Raw genomic sequence first — 24,989 nt, forward strand, 5'->3', positions numbered from 1 at the left:
GTGAGGAGTTTTCTGCCACCAGTGAATAGTGGAGGGGCGGCTGGGAAGGTATCTTGGACTTCCAGACCTGGAATTCCCAGGATGTTTTGCTGGTCTGTGGGACAGTTGGTGGGACATGTGGAAAGCCAGGAAACTCGAGTGTGTGGTCACTGCAGTGACACAGCAAGGCCACATCTGTTTGCTGTGGAGGCGGGGTTGACAGAGGAGGGAACGAAGGCCCAAGAGGTGAAGCAACTTGTCTGAAGTCACCCCAGGTGACCAGGATGCATGCCTGCAGATGTGCGCTCTGGAGCTTTGCCTGGAGCTGGGGTGGAGGAGCCTGCCTGCTGCCTCGTGCCCTCTGCCGGGCCTGGGGACTGTCCCAGGCCCAGGGATGGCTGCTGTCCTCCTATTCCTCCTGCTGGAGTAAGCTGGATCTGTCAGCAGCAGCAGCAGCAGAATCGGGAGCAAGGCCAGGAGGCTGGAAACAAGCCACCTCCCAAAATAGCTCTGATAACCATGGGGCAAGAGGGCCCAGCCAAGCCTCAGTCCTAACGAGCACAGCCTAGAGCTGGCCTGGGCTCAGTCCCTGGTTTCCACTGACGGCCTGTAAGGCCCACTCACTCTAGGCTTTGTGGCCAACGTGAGAAGTGGGAGGTTGGCCTGGGAGATGGGACCCTATGACTCAGAACCCGAGGCTGAGTACAGCCCCCATGGCTGGAGGTGGTCACGGAGGCCTGGCAGGACAGATGTACTGGGGCAGGGGGTGGTGGTGGGAGTCGGGGACAGAGGCCGCTGCAGGCTGGCAGGAGGCCCCGGGACCGCAGTTCTGTGGCAGGATCTGTTGGGGAACACCAGGGGTGAGCAAGGATGGAGATGGGGTGGCAGGGAGTCGCCCTGGGCAGGCTCTTTCACGGGCATGTGAGGGCATCAGGGTGGGGTCTCAGGACCTTTCCTCCAGAAACCTCAGCCCAGCAGCGCCCGTTCTCGAGTCCTGGGGTTGGCCATGAGCAGGTGGGACAGAAACAGCAACAGCTGGAGACCTGCAACTCCGGTTCAGGAGCCACTCCAGAAACTGGGGCCCTTTGCTCGGTGGGGAGCTGCTGGAGCCTCCTTAAGGTGGTTGGGGTGGGGAGCCAGGTTCTGGGTACCCCAAACCACTGGTCCTGATGCCCCTCTGCCCCTCCCCCACTCCAGGCTGTGAGCGGGACCGCCTATCCTTCGGGTTCTGTGAGAGGCTGCGCCTACTGGGCCGCTGCCAGCTGCCAACCATCCGCATGCAGTGCTGCCGCTCATGCTCTCCGCCCAGCCACGGCGCCCCCTCGAGGCCATCAGCGGGTTGCCCGCCGCTGACTGTGCCAGGATGCACAGACTGACCGACAGACCTCAGTGCCCACTACGGGCTGTGGCGGAGCTTCCACCCCCTGCGCCCTAATGGTGCTAACCCTCTCCCTACCCAGTGGCAGGCTGGGGACCTCCTCCCCATCAAAAAAGGTATTTTTTTATTCTAACAGTTCGTGTAACATTTATTACGATTTTACATAAATGAGCATCTACCATTCCAAAGCACAGTGTGACTTCATCCTGGATTTGGGGAATCTTAAAAGTCAGAAACTCTTCCCCCAGCCCCTCTGCCCAAAACTCCACCACGGCAGCACCCTGGCAGGCGCGGCTTTTCACGTGCTCCTCTGGGGCAGATCTGCAGTGGGCAGAGCAGCAGTCGGGTCCATGAGAGCGTGGTGTCTGGTGAGGCACAGAAGGCCTTGGAAGCCGGGGGCTGCTGCCCAGGGAGGCCTGTGTGCAGAGGGTAGGGTTCTGGGGGCAGGAAGGTCTTCTGGGCAGGGGCACAGTTTGGCCCTTACTTGCTGCCCGCCTGAGGCCCCACTCTGTGGTCCTCAGAGACTTGTTCTACAGGGATTGGGCCCACCTTGTCACTTGCAGGGACTGCCCCTTGGAGTGATGGGGACTGGGGCCCCCGGGGGCACCTCCCTGGCCCTGTTGTATCTGTTGATTTTTCTGCAAAAAGTGGGCAGAGAGGAGAAGAGCAGGCTGGCCAGCTGTGCCCTACTGTGTCTGTCCCAGGACTTGGAAGGGAGGGAGGGAGTGTGGCCAGGGCGGCTGCCTACAGGTGCATATCCTGCTGCTCCCCAATTCAACACGCTCACCTCATTTCACACCAACACACCCCATCCTCAGAGGAGGAGCCCAAGGCTCTGAGAGGAAGTAATTGGCCCAAGGGCACATGCCCTGGTGACACAGGCTCATCCTAGGCTCTGACTGCCCACCTCCAAGCTCCAGGCCACCCTGAGCAGGTGGAAGAGGGAGAGGGCCCTGAGCAGGCCCCAGCGGCGGCTTTGCACAAAGCAGGCAGCCTGCCAGAGTTCACGCAGGAAAGCAAGTTGCTGGGCAAGCTAGCTTGAGTCCAGCCCTGCTACGCTGCCTGCGGGTGGAGGAGCGTCAGGAGTGCTTCCTGTCTGTCTACAGCAGCCCGGCTGGCCCAAAGAGACCCTGGGGACCCATGCTCTGAGTCATGGCTTCCCAGGCCTTAGTCAGAACTGCTCCTGGTGGCAGCCCCTTCCAAGGGGTGGGGAGCAGAGCCTGTGGACTTGCTCCTGACCCACACACTGAGCCAGTCCGTCCCAGCTCTGCCGCCCCTGCTGTGCTGTGTGACTTCAGGAGCCCCCAGCCTCGCTGAATCCATGTCCCCAGAAGGGAAAAGCCTGCCAGGCCTTGGCTTGCCCTGTCTGGGAATCCTTGCGGGAGCCACCCCTGAAACACCCCTATGGGAACCCCTTTGGTCTTCATCATTCTTGGGTGTTTTCCACTGATGGCTGGGGGTGTCTCCGGTGGCAGCTGGGCCTGAGCTGTCAGCCCAGGCAGGAGACAAACAAGCCTGTGACTCAGGCAGGGCATGGCACAGCTGGCGGAAGGAAGCGTGCCTGTTCTTTGTGGCTGGGTGGGGGGTTATCTGGACACAGGGAGTCTCCAGCTCCTGGCTTCCCACCTTGGTGCCCCCAGCCCACACCTGCAGCTTGGCCATGGTTCTTGGGGACTCCCAAGGCTGCCACTGCTGGGAAAGGCATCCTGACGCACCCGCCCCAGGGTAAGCCAAGGGCAGGGACACCCAGAAATGCCAGGCTGGAAGGTCAGAGAGCCCCTCCTCACCCCCCAACACCAATAAGCCCTGGTCCACCCTCCAAGCCCTTGGGGTGAGCCTCATCACTAGTGACTATAACGGAATTTCAGTGCAGAATATCATACAAATTAGTTTATTTCTTCCTTAGTATTACAGTTCCAAAATGTAACCTGAAGGTCAGCACAGGAGCTGCTGTGACATAAAAAGAGAGAGTCACCTGGTGCCCCCTGCAGTCCTCCAGTTGCCCAGCAGCGGTGGGACACTCAGTGGCACACACTAGGTCTCTGTATGGCCTCCTACCTGCAAGGACTTCCCCAGGCAGGCCCAGCTGCCCAGAAGCCCCGGAACACACAGGAAGACAAAACTACAGGATGGCGGGTGGGGATCTGTGCAATACAAACTTGTAGTTAGAAAACCCAACCGAGCATCTGTCTAGGATACTTCCTATATCAATATACCATAGTTGGAACCAGAACCGTCTCCAGCCATCAGCAGTCTTGGCGGCTACTGTACAGCTGCCAGCATGACTACAGGCAGCGCCTGGGGCTACCTGGGGTAAGAAGTGGGCCCGCACATCACAACAGCGAGTCAGTGAGAGTCAGGGCCGGAGGGAAGAGCAACTCGGAGGCTCAGGCTGGCACAGATACAAGGGAGTCACACACATAACGTAAGAACTTGTTATATAAAATAGATATGTGGAATCTAGAAACACCTTGAGAAAATAGCCTATAAAAATATAAACTGTAGTGAAAGCATACAAAAGTATTAACAGAGGTTCAACCCATTAAAAAAAACCCCATCCATTTAAAAGTTGGCAATTCCCAGCAGGTGTGGGGAGGGAGCTCCCCTCGGTCCTGGTGCGTGTATTTGGACAGGCCTTTGGGTTTCTCAGCTGGCAAGGTCCCCCTTGCAGGGGCCATGGGCTGGGTGTTGGGGCGAAGGTTCGGAGGAGGAACAGCAGTGTGGGGCAGCCCCTGCCAGAAGGGCCCCCTGCCATGGCAGCCAGTGGAGGCCAGGGACCTTCAGGGCACTGGAGGGGACAGAGCAGCTCTTTCCTCAGTGACATGAAGAGGGGAAGTGTTAGCACGAAAGAGTGGAGGCCACAGTCCTGGAAGGAGGAGTTGGCTCCATCCTGTTCCCAAACTGGAACCAGGCGGAGCCGCCCTATCTTGCCTTCTGGACGCACGTCACTTGATTCCAGGCAGGAGAACCTCTGAGAAAGTGTCCCCAGTCCCTTTCCTCCAGGAACTCTCCTGCTCTTGCACACACACTGCCTGGCAACTGCTGACAACTGCCTGGAAACACGAACATACCACTGTGGGTTGCAGCCATGATGGGACCCTGGTCAGGTGCACCTCTCAGGGCAAACTGGACAACATGAGCCTGTCCCTAAAGCCCCAGGACATAGCAGTGTGTGCTGGCATGTTCCAGGGGCCATCAGCTTGGAAAGTAAAACCTGAGGGCAGCTGGTGCCAGCCCACGGGCCCAGCCCCATTCCTGCTGCACCTCCTCAGCAGCCGTCCCGCAGGCTGACAGCTGTCATTTCTGATGGGCTGAGGGAGTGGGAAGGTCCAACACTTGATTTGAGCAGACTGCAAGGCCCAGCTCACAGGACAACTTCCTGAAGGAGTCAGACCTCAAACTGCTGCTCTCAAAGACAAAGACAATGGCAAAACCCATTTTTGATGCCTGAAAAGAGGCAAAGGCTTTTGGCTAAATATAGAGGCCAGCCCCTCTACCCAGTGAAACGTTAACCAGCTCCACTAAAGACATGAAGCCGGAGCTCAGTCTAGCGTGCGGAAACGCCAGCTTCGCCGTGGCACTGCTAGAAAGTTGACAGCACAAAATAACAGGAAAAAAGTACTTCTGAAAACTGCATTGCTTCAATTCTTAGTCTCAGTGTGTTCATATCAACAAAGGATGATTTCCAGTTTTTGTCAGGTAATATGAAACATTCCACTGAGACCGTTTTTCTTGTATTTTCATAACACTGTGCCAGAAAACATCCTCTCACATCTACGCCTCAGGGATGGTCTAGAGGGATTAAGCAAAAATGAGCTCCTTGCTCTAAGCCTCTTCCCAGCCTTCAGAAAGGCAGTCCTGTGAGTTCCCAGAAACTGCCGTGTCAGAGGCACCAGTGACCCTGTGTCCTGGCAGAGAACAAGGATGCTTCCAGGCAGTGGTGGGGTGGGCACACACCTGGGAGAGCTCACCCAAGCCTGGGCCCCAAGCAAAAAAGTTTCCCAGCCCCAGACACTGGCAGCCGGCCTCCTGCACAACCCAGTCAGGTGGAGGAGACATCAGGAGCACTGGCCATCTCCAAGGAAGCCAAGGTTTTCAACTGTCCAAGAGCGTTCATGCTGCAGCTGCACCACTGCCCTGCAAAGCGCCACCGAAAAGATTCCTCCATCCCCTCGACCAAGGCCAGCCCAGGGGTGGGTCTGCTTTGCAATATGCCGGTCCACTGTTGACCTGGAATCCTGAACTGTCGTACTTGGTGAATGATTCCCACAGGTCAAGAAGGGCATTCCACAGAATCTCACCGAGCTACGCCAGGCACGCGGCAAGCCGGGGACAGAGCAGCCCAGTGATCTGCAAACGCAGGCTGGCCATGAGAAGTGAGGGCGGGTGTCTGGGCAGCCAGGCCCTCCCCATGCAGGCTGGGAGCCACTGTTGGAAGGGTTGCGTGTGGAAGAGCAAAGGTTATTCTAGAAATGGGGCACGGCTGGCAGCTTAAAGCCACTGGTGGGAGGTTCACAGGCTTTCTACAGTGGCCATTTCTGAACAAGGGATGTGCCTGCCTTTCTAAGGCAGTCCCTTTTCATACCGACCTTATGCCTGAGGCAGCAACCCTCTGGCCTACAGGTGCCTGAAGCACAGTGGGCATCCTTCACAGCACTGCCATTCAAAACCACACACCACTGCCCACTATGTACAGGAGAGAGAACATGGGGAGACGCCCAGCAAAGCAAGGTTTCGGGGGTGAGAGCACTGACAGGCTGACGGAGGCTGGAAACAGGCTCTTGCAAATAGCCACTGGTAAGCCTGAGGATCCACTAATCAGACAGAAAGCATGACTGAGATACGTGTAACCAAAAGCATGGCATGGAAATGGCTGTAAACAGATGAGACCTCCCACCCCTGCCCCCGCACAGTGGGAAATGAGGAAGTGCAGTCTGGCTTTGGACATCTGCCCAGCAGATTCCCAGAAGCCACACACGTTACATTCTGGCTTTTAAGCGTGCTTTCACCCTTTGGGCACACTTTGGTTGTGAAGGCAGGAAGAGCAGCATCCCGGGACCTACTCAGGTATCCTCCTCCTCGTCGCTGACCAGCTCACCCTTGTCAGGGCTGGTGTCCCGCTCACGCAGGAAATCCTCACGGATGGCCTCCAGCTCGGTCAGCTCCAGCCGGACCTTCTCCAAGTGGTAGGCGCGTCGGTTCCGGATCTGGCGTAGGGGGAAGGGGTTCAGGTCCCCAAAGGAGATACTGATCAGCTTCCTGGCAGGACACAGGGGAGAGACAAGAAAATCAGCAGTGCTCACGTGAGTGCTCACACACAGCCCTCACAGGCACAGCAGGTGGCCTGGGGCAGGGTGGGAAGAGCGCTGGCCAGGCTAGGGGTCTGACGTAGGGGACGAGGCCCACCTTCTGCAGAGAGGTGACAAGGAACAATGGCCCTGCCAGGGGCAGGTTCAGAATGACAGCCTGGACTCCAGCTCTGCCACATGCTTGCTGTGTGACTGAAGTCACCCCCTTTTCTGGCCTCTGATTCCTCATCTGCACACTGGGGATGACAGTAGTGCCACCTCCTAGTGTGTGGGATTACTCGAGTTCCCACACATAAGCACTGAGAAGAGTGCCCGGCACTTGCATGGTGATGACAGGTGCGGATGTGTCTGCATCCTCAGGTAGGCATGAGGCCTGGCACCGGGCATGAGTCCGGGATGTCTGTGTCCCAGGACTGATTGACTGGGAATGAACACAGGCCCAGGCAGTCCTGGCGATGACTGTCAGAGCCAGCTGGCAATGTGACAAGTGTCCAGGTGCAGTCTACAGAGAAACGTGCAGCTCGTGGGTTTCACATTATCCCCAAGTCAAGGCTCCAATTTACAATAAAAATGTTAAGGTTGTGATCACTTGCTCCTAACCACTGGTCAGTGGCTTAATAAAAATAAAACCAAAAGCTGTCCTGAGGCCTGGCTATAGATTTCTAGCACTAAGGGGTCAGCCACGCTGGTGTCTGGGGATCACAAAATAAGCCAGTTCCTCCAACACGGGGCCACCATCTTCCCCTCTCTGGATTCTGCCAGGCCCCAGACGCTCTGCATCCAGCAACAGGGGCTCGTTCCTTAGGGGCTCGTTCCTTTCCTGTCAACCGAAGGCCCAACAGACTCACCAGCCCCAGGAAAAGCTGTGATGAAACAGAAATGCCCTGAAGGACTTCCTGCCTGTCCCCATCAGAGCAGGCCATTTGCTCCTGCTGCTGTCAGCCGCCTGTGTTCCTGTCAACACACGGCGCACACGAGGGCGCAGCCTTCTGTGTTTCCAAACCCCGCTGCCTGGACATGCTTAACTCTTGTCCAGAGGCTCAAGGTCAGAAAGGCCAGCTTTATTTAAATTCTGAATTCCCCAGCGTGTGTTCTAGAACATGGGAGCACCAGAGAACAGGGAAGACTCGAGCACAGGGGTCCCTGCATATGGATTTCTCAGGTTCCGCCTCCTGCCTGGCTCTGCGGACCGGGCTGCCAGTCAGGCGGGAGGAGGCTTCATGTGAACGGGGCACGGGGTCCCCACTCACCAGCACTTTCTCCCCCATAGCTGTCAGCCCACAGCCCCCACAAACCCCAAACCTAAGGCGCCCACCCCTCCTGTGCTGCAGAACGTGAGCCCGAAGTGTAATTCTTCATTTGCTCCTCAGTCAGGAGCTGACAGAGGCCTCTGAGCCCAGGCTGGCACCTGGGAAGCCGGACCCCACCTCTGCCTCAGGCCTGGAAGATTCCTCTGGGAGATGAGAAGGCGCCCCGTGGTCAGCTAAATTTGGGAGACGATGCTCAGCACCTTGAAAGGCTCCCAGAAGTCCTGCTGCAGAGCCTGGTTCAATCCTGTTTAATCCCCGTCTCCTGAATGCAGCTGACCACACAACTCCCTCCCTGTGTTTCTGAAGGCCACTCACTGTGCTGCAGGACTGGCCTCCTTGCAACCTCTAGTCTGGGGAGCTCATTAAAACACTGAGGCTGCAGCCCATAGGCGGGTTATGGGCCCCTGCAGTCTTTATAACATTGGGGAGCCTGTCACTGTGGCCTGGCACTCCTTAAAGCACCTGCTGGTCTGGCGACCCGGCTTTCTAAAGCAAGCTGCAGGGGAGACTGTACTGCAAGCCGCTCGCAAGGAGGCGCTGCAGGACCATGCAAGGTCCAGCAGTGTTGGTGCCAGGGAAGGGGCAGGCACTCGCCAGAGTCACGCCCACTCGCCTCTGCTCCTCCTGGCAGCGCCTGGGACCCAGTACAGAACTGAGGGTAGCGGCGCTTCCGACACAGCCCTAGCTGTTGGCATAGGTGAGCTCATTCCGTGTCACTCTCAGGAATCCTGACCCAACACGAGATGAACAGAAACTCTCAAGGCTCATCCCAGGACTCAGAATCAAACTTTCTCCAGCAAGTATGATTCCAATATCCTTTCTCATTTGGCAGAAATCAGGGCACTGTTGTTGGTGCTATTAGTAAGCCTGAAACTTACAAACCCACTCCCAATAAAAGACCCTGAAAATAGCAACGACCTCCAGGAGGCCTGGCATGGCCTCAGCCAGCACCTCAGCTCCCACTGTCTGAATCAGCTGTCAGGGTCAGAGCAGCCAACAGCTGTGGTCCAGCTGTGGTCCACACAGACAAAGGTGGCCCAGAACAGGCAATGATTGTGTGGCCAGGGAGGATTCCTGAACACTTGGCCTCCCAGGCCAGAAACTCAGGGGTCCTCCAAGTCAAATTCCTCCCTCCCTCTCTTCAATCTACCCTCCTTCTCCATCTGTGGGACCACCTCTCCCCAGGTCACCACCTCTCTCCCTAGAGCCCTCTAACAGTCACCAGTCCTGCCCCAATCTGACCTGTTTGTCTCTTGCCTAACCCTGCAATACTTCCTAGCGCTCAAGATGAAGCCTCAAGTCCTGAGCAAAGTCTGTAAGCACCCTGACAGCCCAGCTCTGCTATGGCCCAGCCACACTGGCAACAGCCGGGCTGAGCTGCCTCCACACTTCCCCAAACGCACTTGCCCCACAGTTCTGCGCCACCGCCCCTGAAGGACCCCCATCCCCATACTGTTTCCTTGCTGCCCCTTGGCCAGCTTACTCAGCCTTTCTCTGGCCTGGGCTCCCTCTACCATAGCACGGATCAAATGATGCGCAATGGTGTCCCCAGCAAGGTCTTCTAGGACAGGCCTTACTCTCCATCCGACATCCTCAGTGTGCAGCACAGGCCCTACCATGCAGCAGGTACTCAGTAAATGCTTTCTAGACAAATGAAACTATTGCCGTTGGTTGTTGGGATCTGTGTTTGTAGGACAAAGGACAGAATCATCTCAGTTCCTCCTACGTAAGGCTACTTGGGGCTCACACCCCTTACTCCTTCCTTTCCCTGCAAAGCAATGCCCCTCCCACACTTGGCACGGCTCCGAGTTGGAAGACAGCAAGGACACGCTACTCTCAAGGAGGCAGGGGCCAGGCTTCCTGCTCTCCTTGACATCTGAGAACTCCCCAGGACTCACCTAGCATCAAGGATAGTGCGAGTGAAGTAGCGGAGATACTTAAATATAGACATGGAATCTTGCAATTTCAAAATCTCCTCTTCCTTGTACTTAAAAAGTGCCAGAGCAAAACGGAAAATAACCTGTGGAATAAACAGGGAAATCTGTTAGCAGAAAAACCCTCGTGGGTCCAGGCACAAGGCTGGACTCCAGGGGGGTGCTGGCCTCACTGGGGACAGGGGGACATGGTTTGCATGGTCCCCAACCTGGGGAAAGACAACTGACCTGAGCGGCAATTTTTCCTGGCTAGGCCAAGACTCCTTTATTACAGGAAAATAAACTCTGGTGGTTTTCAACAACACATCAGCCCAAACCAAAAATCTCCTTATAGGAGATCTTTGTGGAATCCTTTCATATTCAGAGAACACTTCTAGTCAATAAAGCATAAGGAACAAGCATAAGGAATCATTTTAAAATAAAACCAAAACCAAAGTTTTCTGATTCTGAAACTCTTAGAAAGTCCCACCTACAGAGGCTGTTTCCATCTCAACTAGTGTACTTTTGAAGACAGGGAAGGAGATTTTTTTTAATTTTATTTTTATTTTTTATTTAATTTTTTTGAGATGGAGTCTTGCTCTGCCGCCCAGGCTGGAATGCAGCGGCGCAATCTCGGCTCACTGCAACCTCTGCCTCCCAGGTTCAAGTGATTCTCCTGCCTCAGCCTCCTGAGTAGCTAGGACTACAGGCGCCTGCCACCACACCCGGCTATTTTTGTATTTTGAGTAGAGGCGGGGTTTTACTATGTTAGCCACGATGGTCTCCATCTCCTGACCTCATGATCCGCCTGCCTCGGCCTCCCAAAGTTCTGGGATTACAAGTGTCGGCCACTGCACCTGGCGTTTTTTTTTTTTTTTTTTTTTTTAATTTGTGTTTGGGGTACATTAGAGGTTAGAGGGAATGGACTCCTGGTAGTCTTGCGAGTTCAAGCAGCTTTGGAACAAATTGCTTTTCCCATAACTAAGGGCCTGTGCCAACCTGTACTTTCTCTTATTTAGTTTGTTTTCCGGGTCTTGCTATATTGCCCAGGCTAGACTTTTGTAACTCCTGGGCTCAAATGATCCTCCTACCTCAGCCTCCCAAATAGCTGAGACAATTGGCACATGCCACTGTGCCCAGCTAAGGTATAGAATAAATTGAGAAGAGTAACTAGAAGACTAGGGGGGCCTCCACTCCATTACATACACCTGTTTATACAATTAGGGTTTAGTATGTAAATGTATTCCTTATTCAAAAACTGATTTTTAAAAGACATACAACAGAGCGAGTGGGAGGCTCATGGGCAGTAAGGCTCTGCAGTTGGCTCCCCCTCGTTAGTCCCCCTAATCCCCTGCTTATTAGATCTCTGGGTCTCCATCTCCTCCTCCATATGATGGGGTAACACCACCAGACATTTGACAGATGGTGAGGCTCAGGCTCCAACTATAAGTCACAGCTCCCAGCGCCTATCACAGGGCTTGATGTGGGTTGAATGTTTCTGATACACGAACAAATGACTGTGGTTTCCTGATACCCTGGACCCAGCTCTAGTCAGGCCATGCTGAGATCCCGTGGGCACCGTGGTAATCCTCACAAGTTCCAGGTGAGCCAGCCACTCTACCGCCACCAGCGCTGCTGACGGTTGTCAAGCATGTATATCTGAAAATAGCTGAGCTGAGCCAACCCACCTTTGGTCCTTCATAAAGGAAAGAGTCCCATATTTTAAAGAGGATGTCACTAACGACACTATCAACAAACACCACCAGAAACCAGTTGAAAGTGATGAGGGTGTAGTCAACTTTGTACTGTTCAAAGTGGCCATGCAACCGAGGCAGCTTCTCACTCATGAGGTCTCTGAACACCCGCTGGTCCACCTGGAGAGGGAACAAAGGGGAGAAGTGTATGGGGCCTGCCAGGTCACTGGGTAAGCAGACAAACAGACACACAACCTGAGAGCCTGGGAGTGGAGCCCACATGACAGCAGCACGACTGTTCCAAATGCGCCGTGGGGCCCATCACAGAGCCAGACTGCCATGTTCCAGCAGCGCTGACCTTGTGTGCTGCAGGTACACACCGAGTGTCTGCTAAACACATGCTTTCCACAGGGCATGGGAGCAGGGGGGGGTCTGTGACCTGAAACCAACTCTTGCACTCAAAATGCCCTGGGAAACAGGCCACTGCAAGGAGCAGGTGGGACAGTCAGCCTTGCCAATCCACATGTAACTACAGGAGACGTTGACACAAATGGCCAAAAACTGGAATCCTGGGCAGATGGGAGTCTTGAGTCAAAGAGGAAGCAGCATCACCACGTCCATTCAACAAACATTTCCTGGGCTCTATGTGCAGTGGGGGTGGCAAGGACTCCAGCATCACATGGACCTGAGTCTGAATCTCAGCTCTACCACTTACTAGCTGGGTGGCTTTTAGCAAATTATGCTCTAAATGGCTCTGTGCCTCATGTGGAAAATAGTTAATTAACTCTCTCTTACTGGACTACTGTGAGGATTAAATGAGGCTTATATAAACTACCCATCGCACGACAGACAAGCAATACCTGGTTACCGCCACTCTGTGTCAGGCATGGGGCCAGCGCTGGGCAGAGCAAAAATAAGGTTCAACCCTGACCTCAAGGAGTTAAAAGATGAGAGGGGAAGGCCAGACACATGGACCATCCTAACTATGGCCAGGCCCTGGTAACGATGTGTTCATACAGCCCTGTGGAACCACGGACAGGTCCCGGCCAAGCCCTGAGGAGAAACCGTTCCTACAGCCAGAGTTCAGGCTTCCAGGCAGGAGGGCTGGGAGGTGAGGCAGCACAGCCAGGCAGAGGCTGGTCACAGACACCCCTGAATCACACTGAGGAGTCAACTATCCTGTCAGCCAGGGGCTTTCCTAGCCTTTGTCTATGACTCACAAAAAAACATGCATCTTCAACCATCACCCAGTCCACGTGAACCAGTGTGCACATGTACAAAACAGAAATAAATGTTTCACAAAACAATACTTAACCTCACACAGCGGACTACCCTTTGATGCTTTTAATTCTAATCAATTGGATTTGATGGTAAAAAGATAGAAATAAAAACCTAGTACCAACCTAGTAAAACAATTTCTCTATCCATAGTATAAAAAACAACGATAGTCAGCCCTTGGTGTATACACTAAAAGCTGGTCCTCCATATAAGAGAGTTTCACATCCTGTGAATACTGTATTTTCAGTCTGTGTTTGGTTGAAAAAATCCACATGTAAGTGGACCCATGCAGTTCAAACCCACATTATTCAAGGGTCAACTGTACGTACTTTCCCATATTTCATGCCCAGTCAGGAGCTGCCTTTAGGGAGCTGTAAAGTGGCAAGGGAGACGGACAGCTCACTGTAAGACCAGTTGATGATGACGTGATTCATTCAGCCTGGAGGATCTAGCTGAAGACGTCCAAGAGGGAGGGGCATATCAGCTGGCCCTGACGTTGGAGGAGATCCTTGTACACATCTCTTCTCCGAACTAGGAGGCAGACTGTGTCTTTTTTTTTTTTTTTTGAGACGGAGTCTCGCTCGGTCGCCCAGGCTGGAGTGCAGTGGCCGGATCTCAGCTCACTGCCAGCTCCGCCTCCCAGGTTCAGGCCATTCTCCTGCCTCAGCCTCCCGAGTAGCTGGGACTACAGGCGCCTGCCGCCTCGCCCGGCTAGTTTTTTGTATTTTTTAGTAGAGACGGGGTTTCACCGTGTTAGCCAGGATGGTCTCGATCTCCTGACCTCGTGATTCACCCGTCTCGGCCTCCCAAAGTGCTGGGATTACAGGCTTGAGCCACCGCGCGCCCGGCCGACTGTGCCTCACTCTTAAGGCTGCCCGGGTGCTTGGCAGAGGGCTGGTGTGGAGCAGGCTGCCAGGGAACGCTTGCTCTGGCCTCTGTTCAAGCTTCCTCCTCCACTGAGCTCTGGAGGACATGGAATGACTGTGTCATTCATCTCTGTGTCCTCAGCACCTAGCAAGGTCCTGGCACAGAACATGCACTCAAAGGATGGAATGAATGGAAAAGCTGACAAGCATGTGGACTGCAGTAGCAGTGGACACGGGGCTCAGGCACTTGATTCTGGCAGGAGGCAGTTTGACAGTGATTGGCAAAGCCCAGTGCTGAGGGTCAACAGCAAAAACAAAGCTATCCGTATTTTAAGAGCCACCTTACATAATGGCCATCGATAAGCAGGAGGATAATTAAACATGTTCTAGCACCCACCTGATGGAATATTAGGCCACCAAATAGGATGGGTACACGGTATAAAATGACATGGGAAAATGCTCATGCTATAATGTGAACCAGCCAGGATACAGTGTGCTCTCAATTTGGATACCTATATGAACTAGGGGAAAAAAAGCAAAAGGAAATACATCAAAATGCTAACCATGGTTCTCCAGTTGGTAGGATAACAGGTAATTTTCATTTTCCTCTTAACATCTTTCTACATTGCCTAACTTCTCTTTCGTGAGCATCTATTACCTGTATAGTCGGCGGGGGGAGGGAGAAGTCTCCTTAGAATTTACATTTATGTTTACATGACAATGTGATGCAAATTTTATCTTAAATCCAGACATTTAAAATAAGTCTTCCCCTATAACAATACTACCAACTTTTACTGAGTTTTTACAATGTTCTGAGCATTACATTCAACTTTAATGCATCATCTGAATTCAACCTCAAATAATCTGTGTGAAGGAGTATTACTCTCATCTTACATATGGGGAAACTGAGGCACAGAGCTGTTAAGTCATGTGTCCAAGCTCCACAGCTCATAGGAGGTAGGGCCTGGGTTGTGACCTACTACATGTGACCCTCCACCCAAGTTCCTAACCAAGGTGCTTGGCTACACTTCAACGGAATTAAGAAAGATCAATGCTTCATTTTTCTTATTCTGAAACACTGGGTCACCTGATATTTTAAATTTGAATTTTTGAAAGCTATTAGCTTTCAGGTGCCCATGAACACACAAAACTTTCTTTACTGACCCTCTAATCCCACCTGACTGACTACTGCCTCTTCCTGTTGATGTTCATTTCCTACACACCAATGCAACAGAACAATACATATGTTGGGTAATTAGCAAGTGAAGTGATCACAGGGAGACCAGATGAGCTTCTCCTGCGATCCACTGACATCTGTGAAACTGGGACAGGGACCTGAAGGGGGCAGCTGTGGCGAAAGTCCACCCTCTGGGAAGGCCAGAGCTCTGACTCTCTTGCCACCCTCCTGTGATGTTCTAGGCACTGGGCAGAGACGGGCAAGCTTAGGCCCAGAGCTGCAGAGGCTTGAGTTCAAACCCCAGCTCAGCCCTTCAGCAGTGGCACCTCAGGCAAATTGCTTATTAGTGTCTTCGGCTCCCAGTTTTCTCCCAAGTCAAATAGGGAGACTGATGCTCAAGTGTGCAGGGCTCTGTGCAGTTGTACAGCTGCTGGCACGGGGCCAGGGCTCAGTAAATGCCAGCTCCCCTTCCCTGTTCAAACAGTAGCTCATGTAAGTTCAAACATTTACTATGTGGGGTGCCAGGCATAGAGGAAAAGGAAAAAGAAAGAAAAACGAAAGACAGGGCCATGGCCCTCAGGTACCACTGACTAGCTGGAGGACAAGCAGGCACACAAGGATGATCCAATCAGGTGGCTGCTGTCCCAGAGGCCTGCACTGGAGCAGCGGGAACAGCAGCAGGGCCCCGTGCCTGCCTTGGGGCAGGGAGGACCACTCACAGAGGAGATGGTCTGTGTGCTAAGGCTGCACAGGAGCTTCCCAGGGAGATGAGCAATGGGATGTTGTTCCAGTAGAGGGATTACATAGGAAAGTACCCAGAGGATGGACATGCCCAGAGAACACATGTCCCATCAGCGGGCAGGAAGGAGGGCCCTGGCGGCATTCGAAGGCATCTTTACCCTGAGGAGCCCCGGACAACAGCAGCAGAGGGACGAGACTGAATGCCTGAGTGAGACAGAGGTTAAACTGGAGCAGTAGGCGAGTGGCAGCGGGAAGAAAGGAGAGAGGCAACTGCCGTGATGGAGAGGGGACGGTGGTCCCACTGTGGTGAGACGGACAAAAAGGGGACACAGATGTAAGCTTCCAGGCAGGTGGCAGCACTAGAAATGTTGATGACAGGGATACAGGGGAAGGAGGCAAGAGTCCAGGATGGCTTGAGTTTCCAGCCTGGGGAGCTAGAGAGGTGAGGAGCACAGGCGGAAATAGGAGGCAATAATGACGACCCTACCTCCAAAGGCAGAAATGCAAATGCAAAGAACACTCACTCAGGGTCCAGCCAGGAAAATGGAAGTCCCTCTAAATATGTGTCACAGAGTGAATGTCATCCAGAGGCTGGCCACACCGTTGAGAGAAAAGCTGAGAAGCCAAACAGCTGACGGCGAGGCAGCCCACAGTTATAGCAAGGGCAGAAAGCTACCCTGCAGGGAGCAATGAAGGGAGCCGGTAGGGTCAGCTGTTGGTACAGAGGAAACACCGAACAGGAGCTGGGCACAGAGGAGACAAAGCCACCTTCAGAGACAGTGCCCGAGATGGGGAGAGGGAAAACCCCTTCAGTCCCTCCTGTCACCCTTCAGTCTCCTGCCAGCACCTCTCGCTGGCCTGTGGGGCCAGGCCTTGTGACACCGAGTGGTGCAGGAGAAGGGCAAGGAGAGGCTGTGAGCAGGTAGGCCAGGTGGGGGCACAGACCTGGAGAAGAGACAAGAGACAGAGTAGGCACACACGGGCACAGCTGTGGCTAAGACAGAAGCTGCCTGAGGCTGGGCCACATGTAAAGGGCCAGCTTATGGGGAAGCCAGTGCCGACAGCAGCCCCAGCTCAGCCTAGGGATGATGCAAGGGCCAAGGATCTGGTCCAGGGCCAGGACTGTCCCAAGCAAAGACGGAAACACTGGGCTCTCCCAGCCCTTATCACCCTGCCCTGGCCCCTGGCATCAGACTCCAGGTGTGGACGGCATGAAATGCGCCACTCAGACCCCCACTGTGGGAGATGCCCCTCTGGTGCATCACCATGTTCATTTCCAGCAGCAGGGCATGGGTGCGGCAGGGGCACGAATGCAGCCCATCTGTGGAGGTGGGTGCCTTGGTCACTGCCCTTGGCTTGAGGGCTCCCCACTGGCCCTGCCCAGACTTCCTCAGGACTTCATGGTGGTCACTGCACAGGGTCTGGGACTCTCCTCCCCATCCTCCTCCCTTCCTGGGGCTAGAGCTTCTCTGTCCCTTGTCCTCCACAGGGGTTCCCCCATGCCAAAGTCTCTGGTTTGTCTCATCCCAGCCTGACATCTGTTTCTTGACAGCCTGAGCTAACACACCAGTCACCCAAGCACGCCTGGATTATGACTCAGCCCGCTGGTAGGCCTGTGTCCGGGGAAGAGAGCGCAGAGCAGTGAACACAATGTTAGGCCTGCAGGACGGGTCTGTCTCTGCTGGTCCGCAGGGGGCTGAATGAACCCAACTTGGCCTCAGTCACAAACAGCAGGCCATGACTGGGGACAGCCTCTGAGATGTGGCCTGCTGTCTTCAGGAATCAGTCTCTGAAGTCATGTACACAAAGCAAACCCCCAACCCCGACCACAGGTTTAATTCAGGTCACATTTCAGCTGCAATTCTAAAAGTGATGACTGAAACACAGAATTTTCAGAACTACCTGGGATCCTAAAAGAGTCTTTGTATAATAGTCTCGGGGCATGAAAACTTCCACTATGGTAACGAGACACCAGAAAGCATCTTCTTGTTCCAGGTACAGGAGGGCCACTGCCACCAACCTATAAGCAAAGGGAGGACAAGATGAGAGCCCAGGCACAGACAGCTGCTACCACAGTCTCCACAGAGACCGTCTGCTTTAAGCCACTTTTTCTCCCACGGCCAAAACTATTTCTAGTTCTCCAATAAAGAATAATAAGGGCCTGGCTTAATGGCTCACGCCTATTATCCCAGCACTCTGGGCAGCCAAGACAGGAAGATCACTTGAGGCCAGGAGTTTAAGACCAGCCTGGGCAACATAGCAAGACCCCATTTCTAAAAAAACAAAAAACAAAAATCAGCCAAGAGTAGTGATGCACACCTGTAATCCTAGCTACCCAGGAGTCTGAGGCAGGAGGATCACTTGAGCCCAGGAGGTGAAGGCTACAGTGAATGATGATTGCACCACTGCACTCCAGCCTGTGCAACAGAACGAGACCTTGTCTCATTAAAAAAAAAAGGAGGGGGAGGACATTTCCTAAAATTTGAGAAGCAAAGCTACTTTTCCCCACTTTCATTTGGTTTTTGTTCAAAGATGAAATAGTTTCCCAATGATCAACCAGCCTCATTAAATAGTTTTCATTATAGCATTTTTGCAAATGCAGCTGATTCTTTTGAGTTCATCAAGAAGTTCCAGATAACCCTTTCATACACAAAAAAATCCAGATGTGAATGTAAGTAACAAAGAACACAGGGCGGTTTAAAACAGCTTTCCCAATGCCATCTTGCTTCCAGGCTGAAGGAATAAAACGGGCTGCAGACGAGAGCACCCCGGAGAAGCTAACAGTGCTGTGTCCGCTGCATGCACAGCAGGGGAGGAGGACCATGTGTCTCAGTTGCTTTGTTGTTCATAACGGAAACGGGTCCGCTATTTACATGCTGTCACTAATCAACAGCCCTGGTATGGCTCCAAGTGGGAATCTGGAGCAGCAGAATGGAAAGGAAGAGGTGAGAGATAGGCCTCCCTCTACTCAGCTGAAACCCAAAACTTCTGCCCATCACACAAAGCTTATGAGCAACACTCATGGGAAAACCCCTGAAGCCGTTTCTCAGACATTTTTTCCTTAGATAAAACTATAATGAACTCATCTCAAATTAAATGGGAAAAAAGTCCGGGAAGAGGATGTCTCAAGTGTGCAGGGATGGGATGGAAAGGAGAATAGTGACCACGGGCAGAAACAGAGGAGAGAAAAACAAGACACGCAAGCAGAGACACCAAATCCACAGGACTTGATGGTGCCAGGAGAAAGAGCAGAGAGTCTGAAAGCGGCAAAGCCTTTGAGGACATCACTTAAATTCACCAATATTCCAGATGATAGGCCTGAATCACCATCATCTAGACAAGGCTACAGTCCTACTGAAGTTCTGGGTGCTCAGAAGGCATGGACACGTACCAAATACTTTGAAGAAAAAAATCCCAAAGAATTACAACTCCGAGGTTTTAATGGTAATGAGGGTGGAGGTGTAGAGAGAAAGCTTCAGTTATCTGGAAGTATCATTTATGTAGGAAAAAACTGATTCCATAACAATGCCAAATAAACGGAGCATTACTGTACCCCAAACAGGCACACTCAAGTCCTCACCAGGACCCTTAATTTCAGGGGTTTCCAGCTTCCAGGAATTTTTAGATTGAGTATACAATGTGAATGGTGGCTTTAAGCAAAACAAAACTGGTTCATTAGGCAGGATGCCACTTACAGGCTTTTTAAAAATGGAGACTGTCTAGAAGTAGCTCTAGTCCCTTTCACCTTCTGAGGGCACATAGAGAGGCTGCCCTATCCTCACCACCACAGAGACAATGACTTACTGAAAACCATTTGGTTTCAGGTCTTAACCAAATAACATTTCAGTTTAAAACCCTTTCTTCCTGCAGTACTCTCATTTCAGACACAAACAGAAAACCCTTACCTGGAGGTCAATACCTGGCATGGAGCAGAAGCAAAAAGGCCTGTGAGCAGCCAGAACAAATGTCAGTACTCAGAACTCCAGCTCATGCACGGCTTACAGAATTCCTAAGGTACACATGCAGAGCTTTTTCGTTCTTACTTTATCCGTATCTTTTTTTTTTTTTTTTTTTTTTGAGACAGGGTCTCACTCTGTTGCCCAGGCTGGAGTATAGTGGTATGATCACAGCTCACTACAGCCTCAACCTCCTGGGCTCAAGCAATCCTCCCACCTCAACCTTCCAAGTAGCTGGGATTAGAGGTGCATGCCACCATGCCCAGCTAATTTTTTTTTTTTTTTTTTTTTGACGGAGTCTCCCTCTGTTGTTCAGGCTAGAGTGCAGTGGCACGATCTTGGCTCACTGCAACATCTGCCTCCCAGGTTCAAGCAAATCTCCTACCTCAGGCTCCCAAGCAGGTGGAATTACAGGCATGTGCCACCGTCTGGCTAAGTTTTGTATTTTTAGTAGAGACAGGGTCTCACCATGTTGGCCAGGCTGGTCTTGAACTCCTGACGTCAGGTGATCTGCCTGCCTCGACCTCTCAAAGTGCCGGGATTACAGGTGTGACCCACCGCACCCAGCCTATTTTTTTTGTATTTTTTGTAGGGACGGGGTTTCGCTATGTTGCCCAGGCTGGTTTCAAACTCCTGGACTCAAGCAATCCTTCCACCTTGGCCTCCCAAAGTGTTGGGATTACAGGTGTGAGCCACTGCACTGGACCTTTATCCTTTTTTTTTTTTTTTTACAAACTTGATTACCTACTTTCATAACACAGAAATATAAATGGACAACTGCCAGGATAGCAGTAAGCAGAAAGTGCGCAAGCCATTAAGAAGCAGTCAGTGCAAAGTCCAGTGACAGGAAGAGCTTCATGGGGAGCAAACCTCAGTCCTCCTGAGGTCTTGTCCCATCCCTACACAGCTCAGGAGGATGAGCCTGGATCACCAAGAAAATGTGAGAGGCTTTTCAGCGTCCTCTGCCTATGGAAGTAGGGAAGTATGCAAGACCTGTTAAAGGTTCTAGTTTAAAAGGAAACAAGTTTAAGTCCATGAAGGGCTAAGTTTCAATCAGCTGAATAATTGTCTGGGGTGACTTCTTGATTCACAAAAAGATCCTGTATACTGCATAAACAAGGGGTGACCATCAATTTCCACTCCATGCATTACAAACTAATAAAATCAAACTTCTGATCAAAACCCAAGTGTGATGAGGATAGGAAAAAATGAGACTCCAGTAGTTTCAAATGAATTAAACTCTTGTGTTCTTAATACTTTCTGAAAGCATGTTTGTTTCTCTCAGTTCTTCTAGAACTGGGGACACTGTGTCATGAAAACTGGCTTGCTGCAACTACTTTTTTCTTTTAAAATATTGACTTTTCTTGGCCAACCAGGAAGGGAGGGAGCTGCCAGGCAGCACCGGTGCCTACAAGTTGCCTAATGGCAAATGGGAACATTTTGTGCTGTACCCCCACCTGTTTAGGCCTTGGCAGTAGCCGATGTCTGGATTCCGCCAGGAGAAGGCGAGGAGGACGTTGCGTAGCTTCTGTATGCCTTCTGAGGTGGGGCAGGAGTAATGTTTGTTGTTGGGCAGAGTTCGCAGCAAGTCCAGCTCAATCTGCTTGGAGGCCGGGTTCTGTTTCTCCAGCGCCTTCTGCAGCAAGGTCTGGAAGTGGCCAGGCTCCGTGCTGTCCTTGAACTTCCTGGTGTGACGGTCCACACACCACTTCCATACCTTGGAACGGTGCTCATGGGGAATGCCCGCACGGATAAGGTTTTTTAATTCTGGAGAGCACATCATCTCCCTGTTGACTGTACTGGCAAAATAGTTTTCCCACTTGACCCCAGTGGAGACTTCCTGGTTTTCTGTGAGGTAGAGAGTCTTCAGATCCAAAGCGCGGACCTTGGCGACCAACTTCTCTTCCTCGTCATCCTCAGGTACAGTCCTGAACCCATAAATATCATATTCACTGTTGATAAAAACAAAAGGAAAAATTAAAATGACAAAGTTTTAGCAACAAAGACCAACGCAACAGAAAAAGAGAGTCTAGAAACCAAATTATGCACACGTGGTACTTTGAACTATGAGAAGCATTTCAGATCAGTGAGGATATAATCGACTTCTCAGTATATAAAGCTAGAATGACTATCTATATGGAAAAATTAAATTAGATCTCTACTTGATACTACACAGGGAAAAAACCAATCCCAAACAGTTTAACACTGAAAATATGAAAAGCATGGAAGAAAACGCAGGCAACAGCACAAAAACAAGACTGATAAATTTGGCTACATTAATGCGTGTGTATGTTTCTTTATCATATATGTACTACATATGTATAACTTTATGCTTAAAAATATCATTTTAAAAGATAAAAAAAAGAAGAATGTATTTATAAGCTATTAGGGATAAAGATGTTCACGTCCCAGTTCCTGGAACCTGTGGCTGTTTTACGTTACATGGCAATAGGAATGTTGTTAATGGAATGTTAATGCAGAATTTAAAACAAGGAGATTATCTGGGATATCTGGGTGGGCCCAAATATCCTCATGAGCCCTTCAAAGTGGAAGAGTCAGTCAGAGAAACGTCAGGCAGGAGAGATGGGAGGCGTGAGAGGCGCTGGACCTGCTGCTGCCGCCCCGAAGATGGGAAAAGGGGCCCCGGGCCAAAGAACGCAGGGGGCTCTAGAAGCCGCCAACCACAGCTGACAACCAGCAAGAAAACAGCGACCTAGTCCTACAACTGACTGCAAGGAATATATTCCACCAACAACTTAAATGAACAAGGAAATTATCCCAGAACCTTCAGAAAAAATGCAGCCCTCAATTAAACCTGGATTTTAATCCAATGAGACCCATATTGGGCTACTGACCTTCAGAACTATTAAGTGACAAATTTGTATTGTGTTGTTTTAAGCCACTATGTTTATAATTTGTTGTACCAGTAAAAGAAAACTACTACAAAGGCCTTTCACACACTGCTGCTGAGCGTAAACTTACTCAAGCACTTTGAAAATCAGATCTAGCAGAGTTAAAGGTATATATTTTCTACACACCAGGAATTCCACTTCCAGTCTGCACCCTAGAGAAACTCTCTCACGTGGGCACATGGGAATATGGACCATGATGGTCCTTGCATCACTGTAACAAGGAAAAATGGAAAGATCTAAATGTCCTCCATGAGGGGAAGGAATAAAGACACCATGGTAGATTCATACAATGATGTTCTACAAAGAAGGTAAACATGCTCAGTCGTGTGCGTCTGTAGTCCCAGCTGTCTGGGAGGCTGATGTAGGAGAACTGCTTGAGCCCAGGAGGTCCAGGCCAGCCAGAGCAACAGAGTGAAACCCCATCTCTTAAAAAAAAAAAAAAAAAAAGCTCAGGAGTTAACTTGTATCAGCCTGGATAATTTCAGAAAATAATGTTGAAGGAAATAAGTTTCAAAATGATATGTATCTGGGATTAGTATGTATCCAGTCAGAAATACATACTGAAATGTTTACAGGTGGAATGACTTGATGTCCGGCATTTGCTTTAAAATATTCCAGAGGCCGGGCGCGGTGGCTCAAGCCTGTAATCCCAGCACTCTGGGAGGCCGAGACGGGCAGATCACGAGGTCAGGAGATCGAGACCATCCTGGCGAACATGGTGAAACCCCGTCTCTACTAAAAATACAAAAAACTAGCCGGGCGAGGTGGCGGGCGCCTGTAGTCCCAGCTACTCCGGAGGCTGAGGCAGGAGAATGGCGTAAACCCGGGAGGCGGAGCTTGCAGTGAGCTGAGATCCGGCCACTGCACTCCAGCCTGGGCGACAGAGCCAGACTCCGTCTCAAAAAAATAAAATAAAATAAAAAAATAAAATAAAATAAAATAAAATATTCCAGAAAAAAAACTGTGGGGAGTAGGGAGGTAAAATGAAATAATATTGGCAAAACATTAACAAGTGCTCCAGTTAGTTGCACACAGGGGTATATGTTACATAATTCTGTCTACTTCTTTGTGTGTTTTAAATTTTCCATAAGAAAAAGTTGAAAATAAAACAATATACATGGTTATTCTACTTATATATAAAATTTGAACACACGATACAAGTAGTAAGAGCACAAAACACTTTTACATGGGAAGATGTAATAATACACAGCACCTTCAGAAGCACTCCAAGAGCTCATAGAAGTTAACAACCACCACGACGGGCAAAGCAGCAATGCCCAGCGTACAGGTGGCGCTCCAGCACGTGGGAACCTGACCATCCAGGCGGCTGAGGGCCTGTCCTCACCACTCACAGGCTGGGTGACTCTGGGCAAGTTATATCACCTCCATACCCAGCTTCTTCACTTGTAAAGTGAAAATAAAAACACCCACCTCACTGAGCATTAAGTACCACTCTGCACATAAAACCCTTAGCACAGTTCCTGGCACCTGGGAGACATCCATAGAAGTGTTTAGTAAAGATGGTGTTGGGTACTTTCTGAGCATATTTCTGTTATCTGAGTAGCCCAAACAATGCAGGCTGGTGCTGTAAGCTCAGAGAAGGGAAAGGTCACGTCAAACTGAAGCAAGGCTTCACCTGGGCCTGCAGGGGTGGGGCAGGAGAAGCAAGGAGACTGCCGTAAACAAGGCCTAGACACAGGGCTGGTCCTGAGTCGTGGAAACAAGAGGAAGCTGAACTGCGTGAATCTGCAGATTTCTCCTGGCTCAAGTATTTCATGAGTCTAATTTTTTTTAGAAAACAGGTTATGAGAGGGTTCTTAATCCAAGATCCATCATGGGCTTCCAGATTCAGTGATTTCCCCAAAAATATATGGGGTGTGTGGGTATGTGTGTGTAAGCTCAGTTCCCCACTTAAGGGCCCCCTTTGTTTTGAACCACCTGTGGGTAGGGCTGTTTTAGCAGACGGTTCCTATTCCTTGGAAGACTGGCTCCTCCTGAAGTAAGCAAGGATCAGAAGGAAGGCTCCCTTACCTACACGAGAAATAGGTCTTGCAATCAGAAGACCTGTGGTAAGTCCCTGCTCTATGACTTGATTACGAGGGGAGAATGAAGATATTACCTGTTCTGCTGACCTCACAGCATTTGTCATGAGCACCAAATGAGACACACAGTTGTGTACGGCTTTCTGCGAATGGTTCCTGCTGTTGAAAAAGGGACTTCAGAAATGGGGTGCACTACTCCCAACAGTCACTAGCACCTTTACCTGACAAGATGAGGTTTAACAAATGCTTGCTCTGGCTGCTCTTGGCTTTCAACCTGCAGAGCATCCTCCAGCAACTGGGCTATGACCTCCCGGGTGGGCCCCTGGTCTTCTGAGCACACTGGTGTCTTCATTTCTTGGAGCAATATCAGGTATTTACTTTCTATCTGGCAGAGCTTGGCTTCCAGGCTAGAATACTGCAGAGAATGTGGTGGT

General features: G+C 51.3%; 1 protein-coding gene across 2 annotated transcripts in view; it reads right to left on the minus strand.

Moving 5' to 3' along the window:
• Nucleotides 1–3,232: 3,232 nt before the first annotated feature.
• TBC1D2B (TBC1 domain family member 2B) overlaps nucleotides 3,233–24,989 on the minus strand; it is an 82,734-nt gene continuing 60,977 nt past the window's right edge. Inside the window, exons 8-14 of one of the 2 annotated variants that reach the window (XM_073012362.1) lie at nucleotides 24,777–24,970; nucleotides 21,059–21,553; nucleotides 17,548–17,665; nucleotides 11,578–11,763; nucleotides 9,875–9,996; nucleotides 6,456–6,616; nucleotides 3,233–3,307 (exon numbers count right to left, since the gene is read on the minus strand). In XM_073012362.1, the coding sequence (XP_072868463.1) occupies nucleotides 3,249–3,307; nucleotides 6,456–6,616; nucleotides 9,875–9,996; nucleotides 11,578–11,763; nucleotides 17,548–17,665; nucleotides 21,059–21,553; nucleotides 24,777–24,970 (1,335 nt within the window). In that variant the 3' untranslated portion in view covers nucleotides 3,233–3,248. Of the gene's footprint in view, nucleotides 6,617–9,874; nucleotides 9,997–11,577; nucleotides 11,764–17,547; nucleotides 17,666–21,058; nucleotides 21,554–24,776; nucleotides 24,971–24,989 lie in introns of both variants that reach the window. The other variant, XM_008015730.3, reaches the window with a different exon arrangement.

This window comes from Chlorocebus sabaeus, chromosome 26 (assembly GCF_047675955.1).
Source record: "Chlorocebus sabaeus isolate Y175 chromosome 26, mChlSab1.0.hap1, whole genome shotgun sequence".
Lineage (NCBI taxonomy): Eukaryota > Metazoa > Chordata > Mammalia > Primates > Cercopithecidae > Chlorocebus > Chlorocebus sabaeus.